This window comes from Mustela putorius, unplaced genomic scaffold (genome assembly GCF_011764305.1).
Source record: "Mustela putorius furo isolate JIRA1106 unplaced genomic scaffold, ASM1176430v1.1 tig00000081_pilon_pilon_pilon, whole genome shotgun sequence".
Lineage (NCBI taxonomy): Eukaryota > Metazoa > Chordata > Mammalia > Carnivora > Mustelidae > Mustela > Mustela putorius.
In genome coordinates this window covers 612,514-628,322 of record NW_025421272.1, presented here as the reverse complement: position 1 = coordinate 628,322, position 15,809 = coordinate 612,514, and the positions used below count along the sequence as shown (strand labels likewise).

Below are 15,809 nucleotides of genomic sequence, written 5' to 3'. Positions count from 1 at the left end.
GGCACACTGGCTGATGGCCAAGGAAAAATACCTATTGAAAGGAAACAAACACACCAAGATAGGAATGACACCAAAGTGCCAGCAGTGGTTGATCTACCAGAAGAGGTTTTTGACAGATGTGGCCACATTGCTTGTATGATAAACTGTAAATCTTTAAAATCAATTATTCTAATCAGCTGTGATCAGCCAAGAAAACAGACAAGAGCTTAGAAAAAGACTATTTTCACCCCCCACTGAAAAGTAGCACACTCCAGTTCTCAAACGGAGACCATAGAGGAGGGAAAGAAAAACATTATGAACCAGATCAGGCTCTTGCTGTTCCGTTTAGGGGAAAGCCTGCTGCTGGGCAGCAAGCCTGGAGAGGGGCAAGATGCGGAGCAGGTAGAGTGAGGACTTCCTGGGGAAGCCTTCCAAAAGCCACCCAGAGGACAGAGATTCTTACCTAGTAGGTGCTGTGATGCAAAATGACCGCTCCGTGGCAGTCAGGAAACTTGCTTCTAGTTCTCTGCCACTGACTTGTGGCAGGACCCTAGGCCAATCAAGTCACCTCTCCGGGCTTCAGTTCCCTCATCTGTAAAACGAGGGGACTTGATTCACTTAAAAAACATATATACTAGGCTCTTGCTCTGTGCCCTGTGCTAACGCTATAATACAAAGGGGAAGAGTCATTTATTCAGAAAACACTCAGTGTCAACTCCGTTTACTAGGCATTGTGGTTACAGATGAGTAAGTTGGCATCCTCGCCATTAAGACATTCACATTGTCAGGGAGACAGTGAGCAAACAAGAAATGGCGAACCACAAACCCGGTGCAGACAGAGGAGTGGGCACAGCAAGGAGTGGCCTTTTCTACTGAGGCCTCGTGGGGGAAGTGTCCAGGGAGAGGCCTGGACTGGATCTTGGAGGATCCTTGGTCCCTGCTCTCAAAGACTGTACCATCTAATTAGGGGCCTGGACAAATGCCCAAATGTTCTTGTTCTACCACACAAGGCAGAATGAAGCCACCCTGGGAAATCCAAGTTCAGAGGGGAGAGGAAACCCATGTGACAAAGGCAGGGGAGGCTGGGGGAAGGGCAGGCAGGAAGCAGAAGGAGATCCAAAAACTTGTGCAGAAAATAGCATTGAGATAAACTTTGAAGAATGAAGAGTTTCCTGGGAGCCTTGGGGGGCTGGAGGGGTATGTTGGATGAGGGGCCTGTGCATGTAAAGGGACAACGTGGGGACTGTCAGGGTGTAGTCGGGATAGCAGGGAGGCCAGGAAGTGGGGACTGGCAAGGCTGGAAGCCATCGAGAGCCATCAGGATCAGAGCCATCCGCAACGAAGGGCCCTGGCCCAAGCACTCCACATCCTCACACTGGCTCCAGGAGGCAGGTTCCCTCACTACCACCCCATTCTTTTAGATAAGGAACCAGAGGCTCAGAGATGTTACAAAGTCACACAGTGGCAGATAGAGCACTGAACCTAGGTCTGTCCGATGCCTCACCTTGACCCCTCGCCACTAGCCAGTCGCACTACTGAATCCTTCCCATCTAAGGTACCACACCCTGTCCCAGGACAGTTGGCCTGACATTTCAGTTCAGACACATGGGTACCAAAGCTCGATCTTGGCCTTAACATTGGAAGCCCAGGCTCGATTGGGCCTCCTCCCAATCAGGCAGCTACAGGACCGTCAGCATTGCCTTCACCAGAACGTATGGAGTGGTGGGGCAGGGCAAGGAGTATTACACTTGCTGAGAGCATTTGCGCTCCACGGTCCGCTGGTCTCATTTTATTGTAGTTCTACGGTGGTGTAGGTGGGTGATTTCTGCCGTCACCGCCCACAGCCTCTCATCGTCTTGAACATGGGGGGAAGATCATTCCGCCTTGACTAGGGTGGCTGGCTTTTCTTGTTACGCTGGAGTTTGAAGTGGACCTTGTACAGGCGGATGCTATCCAGGTACTGCTGGATGGTCATGGATTCCCGTCTCCAGCGCCCCAGCTTCCTGAGCTGGTCTATCATGAACTTTTTCTTCAGGTGGTCATACAAATGGCTCATCTTTCTCTTGGTCTTGTCTGAGGCTCTTATCTTAAAAAAAAACAAAAACAAAAACAAAACAGAGCTGATGTGAGGATGAAGAGGCTACTTCACAGAAAGTGAGACACCTGTGCTGCCGAGGTGGTGGAAAATGGGCTGGGTGGACTCAATATTCCCTAAATAGATTGACTCCTAGTGAGCCTCCGTTTCCCTATTTTGTAAAATGTGGACATGGAACTGCATAATCCTTACGGTACCTCTGACAGTCTGCAGCCCAGGGGCCTGAGTTGGACCTCAACATCTCTATTGGAAAACTGGTCAGAAAGAGCTGTGGGGGTGGGGAAGGATCCTTAGAGCCTATGATTCACTTAGTGCTTCCCACACATTGTCTCTGACATTCCCTACATCACATGGACCTCATTTATTTTGTCTAGCATATCATTTCTGTCCTGTCTCCAAGACTGTAAGCGCTAGGAAGGCACATCCTTCATCTTGCTCACTCATTTGCTTATTCCAAACAGCTAGCTGTGAAATGGACACTAAAAAAATCAGCTGCGGGTCTTCAGAGCAACTACAACGTAGTCAGGAAGGTCGGGCACGTGCCCAAACACTTCTAAGTGAGGCAGAGAGTGACACATCCCTACAGGAAGTACAGAACTCCAAGAAGGGAGATATGGAGAAAAGCCTCGTGGAGGGCTGACTTATAAATTGGGATTGGGTTTCGAAGGATGCGCATGTGAAAACAGAACCAGGTGAGAGGTGATCCTGGGAGCTGACATTTTTGCAAACTCTCCTGGGGATTCTAAGCCCAGACAGCGTCTCAGAACCCAGCACCATGTAAACAAAGGAGAGCTCCATGAAGGTCAGTCAGGGTTGCCATGATAATCTGAGAAAGGGAACAAAGCCTGAGCCAAGAACCTAAGTGGATCTTGGGAACAAGGAATGAAGAGGGGGGATGGGTGTGTTCTCAGAGTGTGCTCGGATGATTCCCAAGACACAGGGTTTTAGGGGTTCTTGTCAAGGTCCTGAGAAACCAGTAGCTAGCTACAGCTGCCTCTTCTTCTCATGTGAGCACTTTCGGGAGCAAGACAGAAACACCGCCATGCTGCCACTCAGGCGTCCTAGCCACTGAGCTCCTACAGGCTGGGCCCTCAGCAAATCACCAGGTCTACAAACAAGGAGAAGACAGTCTTTACCCTTCAGGGAAGATGTCAGTCAGACCCAGGTTTGCAAATCTACAGTGATGCATTGTGTGACCTTAGTGAAGTTACTCCGTCTCTCAGAGCCTCAATTTCCTGAACTATTAATAATACATAATACATTGGGTGCCTGGGTGGCTCAGTGGGTTAAGCCTCTGCCTTTGGCTCGGTTCGTGATCTCAGGGTGCCTGCTTCCTCCTCTCTCTCTCTCTGCCTGCCTCTCTGCCTACTTATGATCTCTGTCAAATAAATAAATAAAATATTTAAAAAATAAAATAATACATAATACATAGTACATATGGATGTTAAATACCTAAAACACATAAGGGCTCAATATAGTGTTAAAAAGAGAACTCTGGGGGCGGCTGGGTGGCTCAGCAGGTTAAGCCTCTGCCTTCAGCTTGGGTCATGATCTTAGGGTCCTGGGATCGAGCCCCTCGTCGGGCTCTCTGCTCAGCGGGGAGCCTGCTTTCCCCTCTCTCTCTGCCTGCCTCTCTGCCTACTTGTAATCTGTCAAATAAATAAATAAATCTTAAAAAAAAAAAAAAAGGAGAACTTCTGGATGCCTGGAGGGGGGCACAGCCCTCTGGTTCATATAAAGCACCTCAGGAGAGTCTCCAGTTATAGCATCTCACAGATCCTCAGCCCACTTGCCAGGGATAGAACATCCCCTCCCCTGCTGGTGATAGAAACTGGCCAATCCCTCCTGGGCCAATCAAAAGAGCCCACACCACCTGGCCACACTGACTGGGGCAAGGATGGGCCAGTGAGACACCCTGGGCCAACTGGAGTTTCTCCAGGATCTGTCCAGTGTGAGCCAAGAGTGGAAGCACTCCATTTCCTTTCTAGGCTACAGGCCAGGGTTTCCTGTGGCCACACTCACTGGGGACAGCCAGCCTGATGATGATGCCAACATGCACAACGACACAGAAAAAAGTTGCAAAGGGGAAGTGGAAGACACCTCCGATGGTACTGGAGTCCCTGGCTCCTCTCATCCCAAATATTGGTGACCTTGCCCTACCCATCCTGATGACGTAAACACATTGTTCTCTATTCTGCTTGCACTAGTTCATGTTCAGTTTGAGTCACCTACAACTGAGAGGATCCTAATAGATCCTGTTTTACAAATGAGAAAAGGGAGTCCTGGAGGAAATGTCATCCCCTGAGGTCATACAAAGCTCTCTCATCCATTGCCAAGTCCATTCCCTTTCCACAACATCATGCCACTGAAGTTTAGCAGAGGAAGGAACACCCAGACCCCTGTTCTTTTGGTCTCTTTGGCGTTTAAGAGGCTTTAGCACCATCTCTTGAGCCTTTTCTACTCTTTTTAATGTCAGAATCTCACAGTCCCATCTAGATTTGGCCCTGAACATGGAGAGAGGTCAACAGAGTCAAGAAGGGGGCAGCAACTCAAATCTGGGCTTCCTGCTCCACTTAAAGAAATTAATACATTCTCACAGTCCATCGTGTTCCCCAGCCTCTTCCTAGTGCCCAAAACAGTGCCTATCCCAAGCAGCCTCTAAGGATGCATTTAATGACTCTAAAATCTGTGATTTCCCCCCCCCCCACCCCAGCCCAGGCTACTGGGGAGAGTAAAGTGAACATGGGTCAAGCCACAAACACCTTCTAATGCAAAATCTTTTTTTTTTTTTTTTAAAGATTTTATTTATTAATTTGACAGAGAGAAATCACAAGTAGACGGAGAGGCAGCCAGAGAGAGAGAGAGAGAGGGAGGGAAGCAGGCTCCCTGCTGAGCAGAGAGCCCGATGCGGGACTCGATCCCAGGACCCTGAGATCATGACCCGAGCCGAAGGCAGCGGCTTAACCCACTGAGCCACCCAGGCGCCCCTAATGCAAAATCTTTGATGACCTTACCTCCATCTCATAGATTCGTTGTGCACTGAGGTTGTCACGAATAATCACCCGAGATAAGTTACTCTTGGGTAAAAACTTTTTCACCGCTGCTTCGCTAGAATTCATTAGGCTGGAAGTGGGAGGGAAAAGTGGCACAGGGTGAGATGGCTGGGGCCCAGGCTAGGACAGGGACTGATTTGATGGGGTCTGTGGGGAGTGACTGAGGCTTTCCCAGGATTCATAGGAGAAGCACAGAAGCACAGTTGTCATAATTGTCAGAGGAGCAGGGAGTAGACCTAGGCTGCTTCTTGCAGAAAATGTTACTAAACGGGTATTTTCTGGATGCTGAGAGGAAAAGTCATTCTGAAAGGCCCACAGCAGTCCACAAAAAAGAACTGTCCTCAGAAGCAGCCAGCTTAAGAAGAAAAAATATGATGAAACAGGAGGTGGGGGGTCTCAAAGAAGAGCAAAAGCTGTATGGTAGGGTGCAGAGGGACAAATTTGATTGGGGTTAAGTGGGGAGCATGTGCTTGGCACTTGGCAGGGGGAGGGATCAGAGGAAGCAGGGCAAAGGGGGGCTGGAGGTTAGGCTGGTTAATAGGGGAATCCTAAGGGAAGAAGGAATTCTAAGGGAAGAGGGTTTTGGAAGAAGTTTAGAAAAGTGAGGCCAAGTTTGTGGTGGAAAGAGGTTTGAGGAGTCTTCCTAAGATGGGATGGGAGGGGTTGGGGGAGGTATGGACTGGAGCCAGGTGCCCTAGGTAAAACCAGAGGTAAAAATTTGGCCAAAATGAAGAATTGGTCAAGAATGGATAATGCCAGGGGTGCCTGGGTGGCTCAGTGGGTTGAGGCCTCTGCCTTTGGCTCGGGTCATGATCTCAGGGTCCTGGGATTGAGCCCCGCATTGGGCTCTCTGCTCAGCGGGGAGCCTGCTTCCTCCTCTCTCTCTCTCTGCCTGCCTCTCTGCCTACTTGTGATCTCTGTCAAATAAATAAATGAAATCTTTTTTTAAAAAAAATACTATCTTTCTGGGGTGCCTGAGTGGCTCGGTCAGTTAAAGAGGCTGCTGAGGGCGTTTGGGTTCCCAGGCTCCAGAGGGTGCGAGGAGCTGCACTGGGAAGGAGCCTGGCTCGCTTGGGGTTTAAGAGAGTACCCGGCTGTGAAGTGCTCGGGGCTCCGGGGGAACCAAGGCCGAGGTCCCAAGGGCCGCTGGAGGAACGGGGATCTGGTAAAGCCCTGGGCACCAGGGCCGAACCTGAAGAGCACCGGCTGCTGCGCGGTCCGCGGCCGCAGGAAGCAGATCTGCGGCTGGGTCGCTACGTGGATTTCGGGTTGGCTGATGAATCTAACGTGCCGGGAGGCCAAGGTCGTGGTGGTGCCGGAACTGGTGGTCGCCTGGGAGGCCAATGAAACTGATGGCGAGCCCAGGTTCCATGTGACCGAGGGCCTGGACTGCTTGGCAGCCGAGTCTACCATGCTAGAGAACGACTCGGCCAAGCGAGCCAGAGCCTGAGCCAAGCTCGGAGGGCGAGCGCGCGGAAGCTGAGTGAATCCCTGGGCCCACCCGGCGCGCAGAGCAAAACGCGTTGCCCGAGAGACGCGTGACGGAAGGTAGGACCTTGGGGCGGGACGTATGCGCGGAGTCTAGGAGGCTGAGGACGCAGCAGGATTGTCCCTCGGCAGCCGCCGTGGTTGCAGCCCGGCGCGTTGCCGTGGAGACTGGCTGGCCGAGGTGGAGCCGGCTGCCGCGCGCTGAGCTGATTCTACTTCTCCGCCAGGACTCATGTGGCCCCCGCGTGATCGCGGGGCGGGTAACGGGGTAAGACCCGGCGGGGCAGCTCCAGGGAACCGAGACGAGACCGGGGTTTCCAGAAGACCCGGCACAGCGGATTCCTCCCTGCGAGGAGGGACCATTGCTATGGAAACCAGAGCGCTGGGCAGCGGGGGATTGTGGCTCCCAGATGGTGACCGATCTTCTGTCTCCCCGAGACCCTCACCCGAGGCTTCGGGCGCGATTGATTTCTGAACGAACCTGCCCTCCCGCCCACGGGAGAGAGGTAAGACTGTGGGGGTGGTCTTGACATCCAGCAGGCGAGGGAGCCCATTCCTGCGTCAACTCCCCAGGAAACCCGGCGGGCTCACCCGTGGGAGTGGCTCTTTGCTCTTGTCAAGCCGTGGACTTCTTTCCACGCTTATAACCTGGGATTAATGAACGCCCCGCGGTCTTTGCCGACTTTTCCCACACGTAGTGAGACTAGAAAGACCAGCTTTCGGACCTTGCTTTGTGACCCGAGACATTTCCTTGTCTCCTCTCTACCTCACTTTCCCGTGTGTAAAGTGGAGATATTAACCATAGACACTTATTATGTCGGCTTGAAGATCGAACCAGATGAAGGAAGCCAAAGGCTTTGTAAGCTATAAAATGGTGAAACTAACCGCCACCACCCTCCCCCACACACTAAATGTTCTTCAGATCTTCGTTTCATTTCTTGAGGCAATCCTTGCAACTCCCTGGCCCGGAGCCTGAAATAAATCCCTTTATTCTTCACTCCCATAAAGCCCTACATTTCAATGTCCCTAACACCAGCAAGAATGGTTAGATGTTTATAAGGGCTTATTCTGTGTCAGGTCCTGTGTCACACACTTTACCTCGGGTTACTTCTTTCCATCCTCAGATGATCCTTATGAGACAGGCACTGTTAATCCTATTTTCCAGCTCTGTTGTGCCTATAATTGCCATTTAATGTCTGTCTCTCCCACTAGACTTTGAGCTCTGTGAAAGAAGGGGCTGTGACTGTCTTGTACATTTCAGTATCCCCAGCACCTAATACAGAGCCTGATAAATATCACTTGACTAGCATGAGAAAGTCTCTTCTCGCATCACTACCCTCACCTTCAAGAGAAGTGTCTCTGCACACTTGTTGTCACTGTGCTGAATAGCAGTTCCTCTATTCCTGTTGCCCACTGGGCACTATTTTGGGGGACCCTTGGTCCACTCTTCTCTGGGTTTTTTGGGTGACAAGGATCCATTATTTTGAGTGATGGGACATCCCTTAGTATTAGGCTTTCAGCTGAGCTGGGGAGCTTTTCTCTGCCCCCACATGACTTTAGGCAAACAGCCCCATCTGGCCTTCCTGGGGTGAGCCTGATGCATTTGACTCCGGGGCATTGGCTGGTAGGATTTCCTATGTAGCCTTTGGCCTTCTTCTCCAGCAGCTAAGGAACCACCCTCCCCTCCACCAAGCTCTTACCCCAAATTCTAGACAAACAAGGCCAGGAAACTCATTCTCCCCAGAAGATCTCTGAGATGGCAGAGTCGTGGCTATTGAAGTCATTCCTCATTCAACACATATTTATCAGTAAGAGTAAAGACAGTTACAGCAAATCCTAGTAGAATCCCAAATTCCCAGTGAATCCTGAATCAAGACAAAAACTACGTCTTTAGGAAGTGGTAGGAAGCAGAGCACATAGGACTTAGAAAGCCTGGAGCAAGGACTTATTAAACCTCGGGGAGGGGTATGGATCCAAAAGGTTTCCCTCAGAAAGTGACCCTTAGCTAAGATCCCAAGTCCTCTGCTGAATGAAACAGATCAGAGTCTGGTAGACTTGTCGGGAAAGAGGGTTCTGGGCCAAGAGAGCAGCAAAGGCAAAGGCCCTGGGCCAGGGAGGACCAGGTATCCATATGGCACTGCAAATTGCTCGGCATAGCCAAGGCCCTTTAGGATGGAGGAAAAGAGGCTAGTGATGGGCACGAGCCAGACCACAAATGGCCTTGACAATAAAGCTAAGGGGCTCTATCTCACTGTCCTGACCGTGGACAGCCACTGAAATATATTAAGCAGAGGAACAGAATTCTGCTCCTTGTTTGTCTCTGCCTGATGAAGACTGCCATTTGGCCTTGAGAATTGTGCTCTAAGTCTGAATACTCCTGTTTCAGTGGAGTAGGGGAAACTGTGCTATTTTTGCAGCTTTGCTTAAGACGGGGAGAGTGAAGGGCCTGGGATTTCTTAGGAGAAAGCAGGGTTGTCCCCCTCCCTGGGTGCATTGCCACAGCCCTGCAGCACACAGCATCATGCTGGTACAGCTTGTCTACCTGAGGCCCCTTTGCTGCTCTGGGAGCTGCTATAGTGTCCCTCATGCTGGCCTCAGGAAGCTGTCAGTTGCCTTCCTCCCTAGGCACTCTCCTTAGAGGCAAGGTGCAGGAGCTTGGTTAATGATATAGGACTCTATAATTTGAGGTCACTTTCACAGGGAAAGTGAGGGTTTCCTCACTTTCTTCAGAGGGTTCTTGGAGCTGGGAAGCTGAGACCCTCCTCTCTCTTATACTACCAGTGACTCCTCATGTCACTGCTTCAGAGTCTTATGATTTGAGCATAACGTCAGAACAGAAACAAGACTGTGCAAGGGGCTCCCACTTAAAGGGAGAGGAGGGCTGTGTGAACCTAGACAGAGAGGCCAGGGCCTTTGTGTTTGATTGACACAAGTCAGCCTGCCCAGCTGGAGATGGGGAGCCCCTCAAGGGCAGCCTTGACTTCCAGACTTGGAGATCAGATTTCAGGGTAGCTCTGCTGTGATGGTCAGGGGACCGCCTTGGGGATCCTGTTATAGACCCAACCATCCATATCCCAGAAATCCCCTGGTGTTGGCTCTCCGGCCCAGCTGGGCTCCTGCTCTCCAACCATTCTCTTCCTCCTTGCAGTTTTCCATGGCACAACCCAACAGAAAGATGTAGCCTTTGTGCCTCTCTGGCCGCTGACCCCCTGGCCCGATGACAGCACCCCCGTGTCCCTTTCCGGTTCAGTTCCGGCAGCCCTCGGTCAGCGGCCTCTCCCAGATCACCAGCAGCCTGTACATCAGCAATGGGGCAGCTGCCAACAACAAGCTCCTGCTCGCCAGCAACCAGATCACCACGGTCATCAACGTCTCGGTCGAAGTGGTAAATACCTTATACGAGGACATCCAGTACATACAGGTACCTGTGGCCGACACCCCCACCTCACGTCTTTGTGACTTCTTTGATCCCATTGCTGACCACATCCACAGCGTGGAGGTGAAGCAGGGCCGCACACTGCTGCATTGTGCCGCTGGAGTGAGCCGCTCTGCCGCACTCTGCCTCGCCTACCTCATGAAGTACCACGCCATGTCCCTGCGGGATGCCCACGCATGGACCAGGTCATGCCGGCCCATCATCCGGCCCAACCATGGCTTCTGGGAGCAGCTCGTCCACTACGAGTTCCAGCTGTTCGGCAAGAACACCGTGCACATGGTCAGCTCCCCAATGGGAGTGATCCCTGACATCTACGAGAAGGAGGTCTGTTTGATGATTCCTCTGTGAGCCATCCTGCCAGCCCCCCACACTCAGGTCAAGGGTGCAGATCTGCTGTGGACCCTCCACCCAGACCTGAATGTAAACATTTCACTTCTGCTGATACAGAAAAAAAACAGATGAGGCCTTTCATAAGGGCCAGGAAAAAAAGGAAAGGTGCTGTAGCTTTTAATCTTATTATCCCTATCTTCAAAGATTAACTCCACTAACCATACAGGGGTGCAGAGAAGTTTCCTACCCTTGTGAGTGACAGGTCATGGCTGCTGGCCAGAGGGGAAGAGTGAGGCAAGTGCCCAGGCCAGATAGACTAGCACCTAAAGCATTTGGCAAGCCTGGAATCCTGCTGCCCTCGCCCATACCGACTAACCCAGGAATGAGTCAGCCACAGTTCCATTAAATTCTTTTAAACCCAAAGCCAGAGCCTTAAGCATCGTGGCGTCACAGTAAGTGGGCCAACCCACTAGGTAAGTGGCCTTTGGGTGGTTCTCTGGGAGTCTTGGGGGCCCAGGCCAACCCTGCTTCCACCTTCAACCCACAGGGCTCCAACTCTGGTTTTCTGGATGGGATTTACACATGACATAGTTTGCAAAGAAAGCATTCCACAGTATAAGAATTTAAAAAAAAATAGTTTCGATTTTGAGTGCTGTGGTACATGGCAAGGTCTCAAAGTACCCTTGGCAGTCCCCTGCCAGCCCTTGACGGAAGGTGGCATTAGCTTCCTTCTGGGGGGCACATGTGGAGAGCAGGCCTGATGTCAGGTTTCAGGCATTCCTCTCCCAGGTACTGATTTGCAAGGCTAGAGCTGCAGACCAGAACCTGGCCTTGTCACCTCCTCCCCATGGGATTCAGACTTCTTGGTGCCTCAGCTTTCTCATCTGTCCAAGCAATGACAGCCCTTTCTGGAAATCACAGCATTGCCATGGAGGTTCAAAGATCCCTAACACGGGGCCTGGCACAGGGTAGGTGCTTAGGGTAGCAACTTTTGACACGAATGATGCTTTGGCCCTGCTGGCCTGGGTCAGTGTGGTCATCCTCACGATGGCATTTCCCCACATTTGTGCACAGCCCTTCACTTGTTTACAAAGTGCTCTTCCAAAAAGTCATCCTGTGGGGGAAAAATGTGGTTTAAAGGCTTTTCAGACCCTACCTTAGAAGAGGCCTGGACTTTTTAGCCTTTTCAGAGTTTATATTGTGTTTAATCCACGAATGACTGGGGGTCCTAGAGCAAGGAGCACACTTCCAGCTTCCCCCAAAAGGCCTTGTTTAGATTGCTGACCATTAATGCCAGTGCTGGCTAACCTCTGGGGTCCATGGGAACAAATGAATGGGCCCCACCTATAAGCCCAGAAATCCAGGATTTTTCAAACCCCCCCCCAGGGGCTTGAGGCCTGACTCAAGACCAACTAATCTAATCCAGAGGTTTTCAGACCAACAATATATGAGACAGACAAAAGCACAACAGCTCTGGGAGTCCAGAGCCCAGTGGAAGCCAAATGCCTTCTCCCTCCAAACCTATCCCATCCCCACTTCCATAAAGGGCATGCCCAGGGGTGTAATTTTAGGGTGCAAGGGAGAAGGAAAATCCCTGCTTTAGACTTCTTGTTTTACAGGTGAATAAACAGACCCACAAACAACAGGGCTGGTGCAAAGCAGCCTTTCTGGAAGAAACCCAGATGGAAAATTTCTTTCATAGTCTTTTCAAAGAGAAATTGGTTGGGACATATTTTAACTTCATTTTTAAAAATTTTGAATTAACATACCATAAAATTAACTTTTTTGTATGTACAGTTCTGTTTTAACACATTTGTGTAACTACCTCTGCAATCAGGACACAGGGCAGTTCCATCACCCACAAAATTATGCCACCCGTTTGTATTCAAACGTCTGCCCTGCCCCAGGCCTCTGGCACATACCAAACTGATCTCTGTTCCTATAAATTTGCCTTTTCCAGAACGTCACATACATAGCATCATAGAAGATGTAACTTCTGGATGTAACTGGCTGCTTTCACTATGTCTTTGAGAATCATACGTTTTACTTTTTATAGCTAAGCAGTGTTCCATTGTATGGATAACCACAGTTCATTTTAATATTCACCCATTGAAGGATATTTGGGTGGTTCCCAGTTTGGGAAATTTTTAAATAAAACTGCTACAAACATTTGTACGTAGGTTTTTATGTGAACATAAGTTTTCATTTATCTAGGGTATATGCCTAAAAAGTGGGATTGATCTGTTGGTTATATGGTAAAGGTTCTGTTTAACTTTATGAAAAACTACCAGACTTCCAGAGTGCCTGTATGTTTTGCATCCTATCCACTTTCTCACTGGTATTTGGTACTGCCAATATTTTTTATTTTAGCCATTCTGATAGGTGTGTGGTACCAGTTCATTGTGGTTTTAAATTGCATTTTCCTAATGGTTAATGATGCTGAGCATCTTTTTGTGTGGTTCATTGCCTTCTACATACCCTCTTTGGTGAAGTGTCTGTTCAACTCTTTTGTCCATTTTAAAATTAGGCTGTTTTCTTACTCTTGAGTGTTAAGAGCACTTTATACATTCTGGATACAGGTCCTTTGTCAGATACAGATTTGTAAATATTTTTTCCCAGTCTAGCTTGTCTTTTCATTTCTCTTAGAAGTATTTTTTACAGAGCAAAGTTTTTAATTTTGATGAAGAGCAACTTGCCAGTTTTTCTTCTTATGGACTGTTCTTCATATCTGTAAAGTTTCGCAGGTGAGGTAAACACACCAGATGAGGTAGGTGCAAGGCAAGATTTATTAAAGGCACTCTCCAGGGAAGTTTCAGGGCTCTGGAGAAGGGGAGCCAGGAAAGTCATACCGGGAGGAGGTGGGCACTCTCCTGCGAGGTTCTGCAACTCGGAAAAGGGGAGGTGAGGAAGTGGAAGTCGAACTGGGTGGGTGTCAGGCGGGGGGTCTTTTATCAGGCCAAGGCAGAGCATGGGCTCACATCCATATATGGTAAGGTATTTGGTGACCAGAGGGTATGGGGTAAGGGCTCTTGAAACTCCTATTTCCTGCATAGGTATTGGGTTACCTATTGAGAGTGACCCTTTTGGCAGGAGGGTCAAGGGTTAAGGAAAGGCGGGGAGGGGGCTAGAAGATGGAGGCCCCTGCGGTTATTTCTGTTGTTCCTCCTGCATTCCCGGAAACGCTGACCCAACAATATCTGTGGACTCTACTTCATATCTAAGAACTCTTTGCCTAACCCCAGAGCACAAAGATTCTCTCCAATGTTAAGATTTGAGGGTCAAAATTTTTCACTTATTTTTATGATCCTTTGGTATAAGGTGTGAATATTAGTTTGAGACTCATATTTTTTCATATAGATGTCTAATGGTTTCAGCTACATTTGTTGAGTCCTTTATTGAGCTGCCTTGCTTCTTTCTGTAGGACTGTTTTGGACTCTTTATTCTGTGTGATATATATGTCTTTCTCTTCACCAATCCCACACTATCTTGATTACCTTGGCATTATAGTAAATTTTAAAGTCAGATAGTGAGTCCTCCAATTTTCTTTTTAAAAGGATTGTTTGGGTTATTCTACTTTCTTTGTCTTTCACATAAATTTTAGAACCAACTTGTCTGTAACAGCAACAACAAATATAAACTCCTACTGGGATTTCAATTCAAAGTGTATTAAATCTTTTGTCCAGTTTGGGGGAGAACTGCCACCTTTACTCTGTTGAATCTTCCAATCCATGAATATAGTATATCTCCCCATTGAGTTAGGTCTTTGATGTCTTTCATCAGTGTTTTGTGGTTTTCAGCATATAAATCTTAATGTATTATACTGTATTTATTCCTAAGTATTTCAGTTGAGGGAGAGCACTGTGAAAAATAATTTTGATGTTGGTTTCCAATCGTTGGTTGTTGGTATTATATAGAAATGTAATTGATTTTTGTGTATTGACTTTGTATCCTGTGACCCTGCTAAGAGCATTTTTGTAGAATCCTTGGCAATCTACATATAGACAATCTTGTCGTGTGCAAATAGAAATAGTTTTATTTCTTCCTTTCCAATCAGAATGTCTTTGATTTATTATTTTATTACACTGGCTATGACTTCCAGTATGATGATGAATATGAATGATGAAAATGGACATTCTTGCTTTATTCTTGATCTTAGAAAGTGTTCCATCTTTTACCATTGATTGTGATGTTAACTATAGGCTTTTTGTAGTTAAGGAAGCCCTTTATTAAGGCAGTTAGGGAAGAGTAAGAAAGTATTTTCTCCCCTTCTATTTACTGTAAGAGATGTGTGAATTGGTGTTATTTTTCCTTTAAATGTTTGGTAGAATTCACCAGTGAAGCCCTTGGGACCTGGACACTTCTTTTTCATAAGGATTTAACAATGAATTCAATTCTTCTAATAGTTAAAATGACTAAGTTATCTATTTCATCTTGGATGAGTTTTGGTACTTTGTGAATTTTCAGGAATAGTGTCATTTCATCCAGGTTGTCAAATATATGCACATAGAGTTATTTATAGTATTCCTTATTATCTTAATTATCTGCAGGGTCCACAGAAATATCTTTTCATTCTTAATGATGATAATTTGTCTTCTCTCTTTATTTCTTTGTTAGTTTGTCTACAGGTTTACTAGTTTTTAAAATCTTTTTAAACAATTACCTACCATGTTTTTTATTTTCTCTATTGTTCTTCCCTTCCCTACTTCATTGATTTCTGTTCTTTATTTTTTTTCAGTTCTGCTTGTTTCAAATGTATCTTGTTCTCTTTTCTAATTTCATAAGGTAGAAACTTAGATTATTGATTTTAGACCTGCCTCCCACAAATTTTTATATACTGCATTTTCATTTTTGTTCATTTCAGAATGTTTTCTAATTTCTCTTGAAATGTTCTCCTTTACCCATGTATTGCTTAGAAGTGTATAGTTTAATTTCTAAGTATTGTAAATTTTACCACTAGTTCTCTGTTACTGGTTTCTATTTAATTACATCATGATCAGAGGACATAAGTTGTATGATTTTATTTCTTTAAATTTGTTAATGTTAACTTTACCATGTAGGATGTGGTCTATCTTGGTGAACGTTTCATGTGCACTTGAGGAAAAAAACATCATTTTGGATAGGGTGGTCAATAAAAATCAGTTTATTGATTGATGATGACTGATGGTGGTTTCAATTCTTTTATACCTTGTTTTTCTGTTTACTTGGTCTATTGATTACCGAGAGAAGAGTGTAGGAAATACTTAAATATGGATTTGCCTATACCTCCTTTCACTTCTCTTAATCTTTTGTCTCATGTATTTTGAAGTTTTTTTGTTAGGTACATACTTATTGAGGACTGTTATGTCTTTACTGTAAATTGACCTTTTTTCAACATGCAGTGTCCCTTTACCCTTCTTAATTTTTTGAAGTCTACTTTGCCTGATATGAC

General features: G+C 47.4%; 2 protein-coding genes across 3 annotated transcripts; one reads left to right on the top strand and one right to left on the bottom strand.

Annotated features, from left to right (window-relative positions):
• Nucleotides 1-684: 684 nt before the first annotated feature.
• Nucleotides 685-6,713, bottom strand: CUNH5orf52 (chromosome unknown C5orf52 homolog). Of its 2 annotated transcripts, none has more exons than XM_045064637.1 (3): nucleotides 6,218-6,713; nucleotides 5,089-5,197; nucleotides 685-2,065 (listed from the first exon to the last, which is right to left on the bottom strand). In XM_045064637.1, the coding sequence occupies exons 1-3, from the start codon at nucleotides 6,538-6,540 to the stop codon at nucleotides 1,868-1,870; spliced, it is 630 nt and encodes a 209-aa protein (XP_044920572.1). In that variant the 5' UTR covers nucleotides 6,541-6,713; the 3' UTR covers nucleotides 685-1,867. The 2 variants fall into 2 exon arrangements, with proteins under 2 accessions (XP_044920572.1, XP_044920626.1); XM_045064691.1 differs by having other exon boundaries at nucleotides 6,320-6,713.
• Nucleotides 6,714-6,743: 30 nt separating this feature from the next.
• Nucleotides 6,744-15,538, top strand: DUSP18 (dual specificity phosphatase 18). The gene is made up of 2 exons (XM_004766419.3): nucleotides 6,744-7,121; nucleotides 9,764-15,538. The coding sequence occupies exon 2, from the start codon at nucleotides 9,833-9,835 to the stop codon at nucleotides 10,397-10,399; it is 567 nt and encodes a 188-aa protein (XP_004766476.1). The 5' UTR covers nucleotides 6,744-7,121; nucleotides 9,764-9,832; the 3' UTR covers nucleotides 10,400-15,538.
• The last annotated feature ends 271 nt before the right edge of the window (nucleotides 15,539-15,809 follow it).

Excerpts from the sequence above, each read along its gene's own strand:
- CUNH5orf52 (XM_045064637.1), bottom strand. The coding sequence starts at position 6,540 with ATGGTAGACTCGGCTGCCAAGCAGTCCAGGCCCTCGGTCACATGGAAC. Across the intron at positions 5,198-6,217 it reads CCCGAGCACTTCACAGCCGG|CCTAATGAATTCTAGCGAAG; the intron begins GTACTCTCTTAA and ends TCCCACTTCCAG. Across the intron at positions 2,066-5,088 it reads AACGAATCTATGAGATGGAG|ATAAGAGCCTCAGACAAGAC; the intron begins GTAAGGTCATCA and ends TTTTTTTTTAAG.
- DUSP18 (XM_004766419.3), top strand. The coding sequence starts at position 9,833 with ATGACAGCACCCCCGTGTCCCTTTCCGGTTCAGTTCCGGCAGCCCTCG.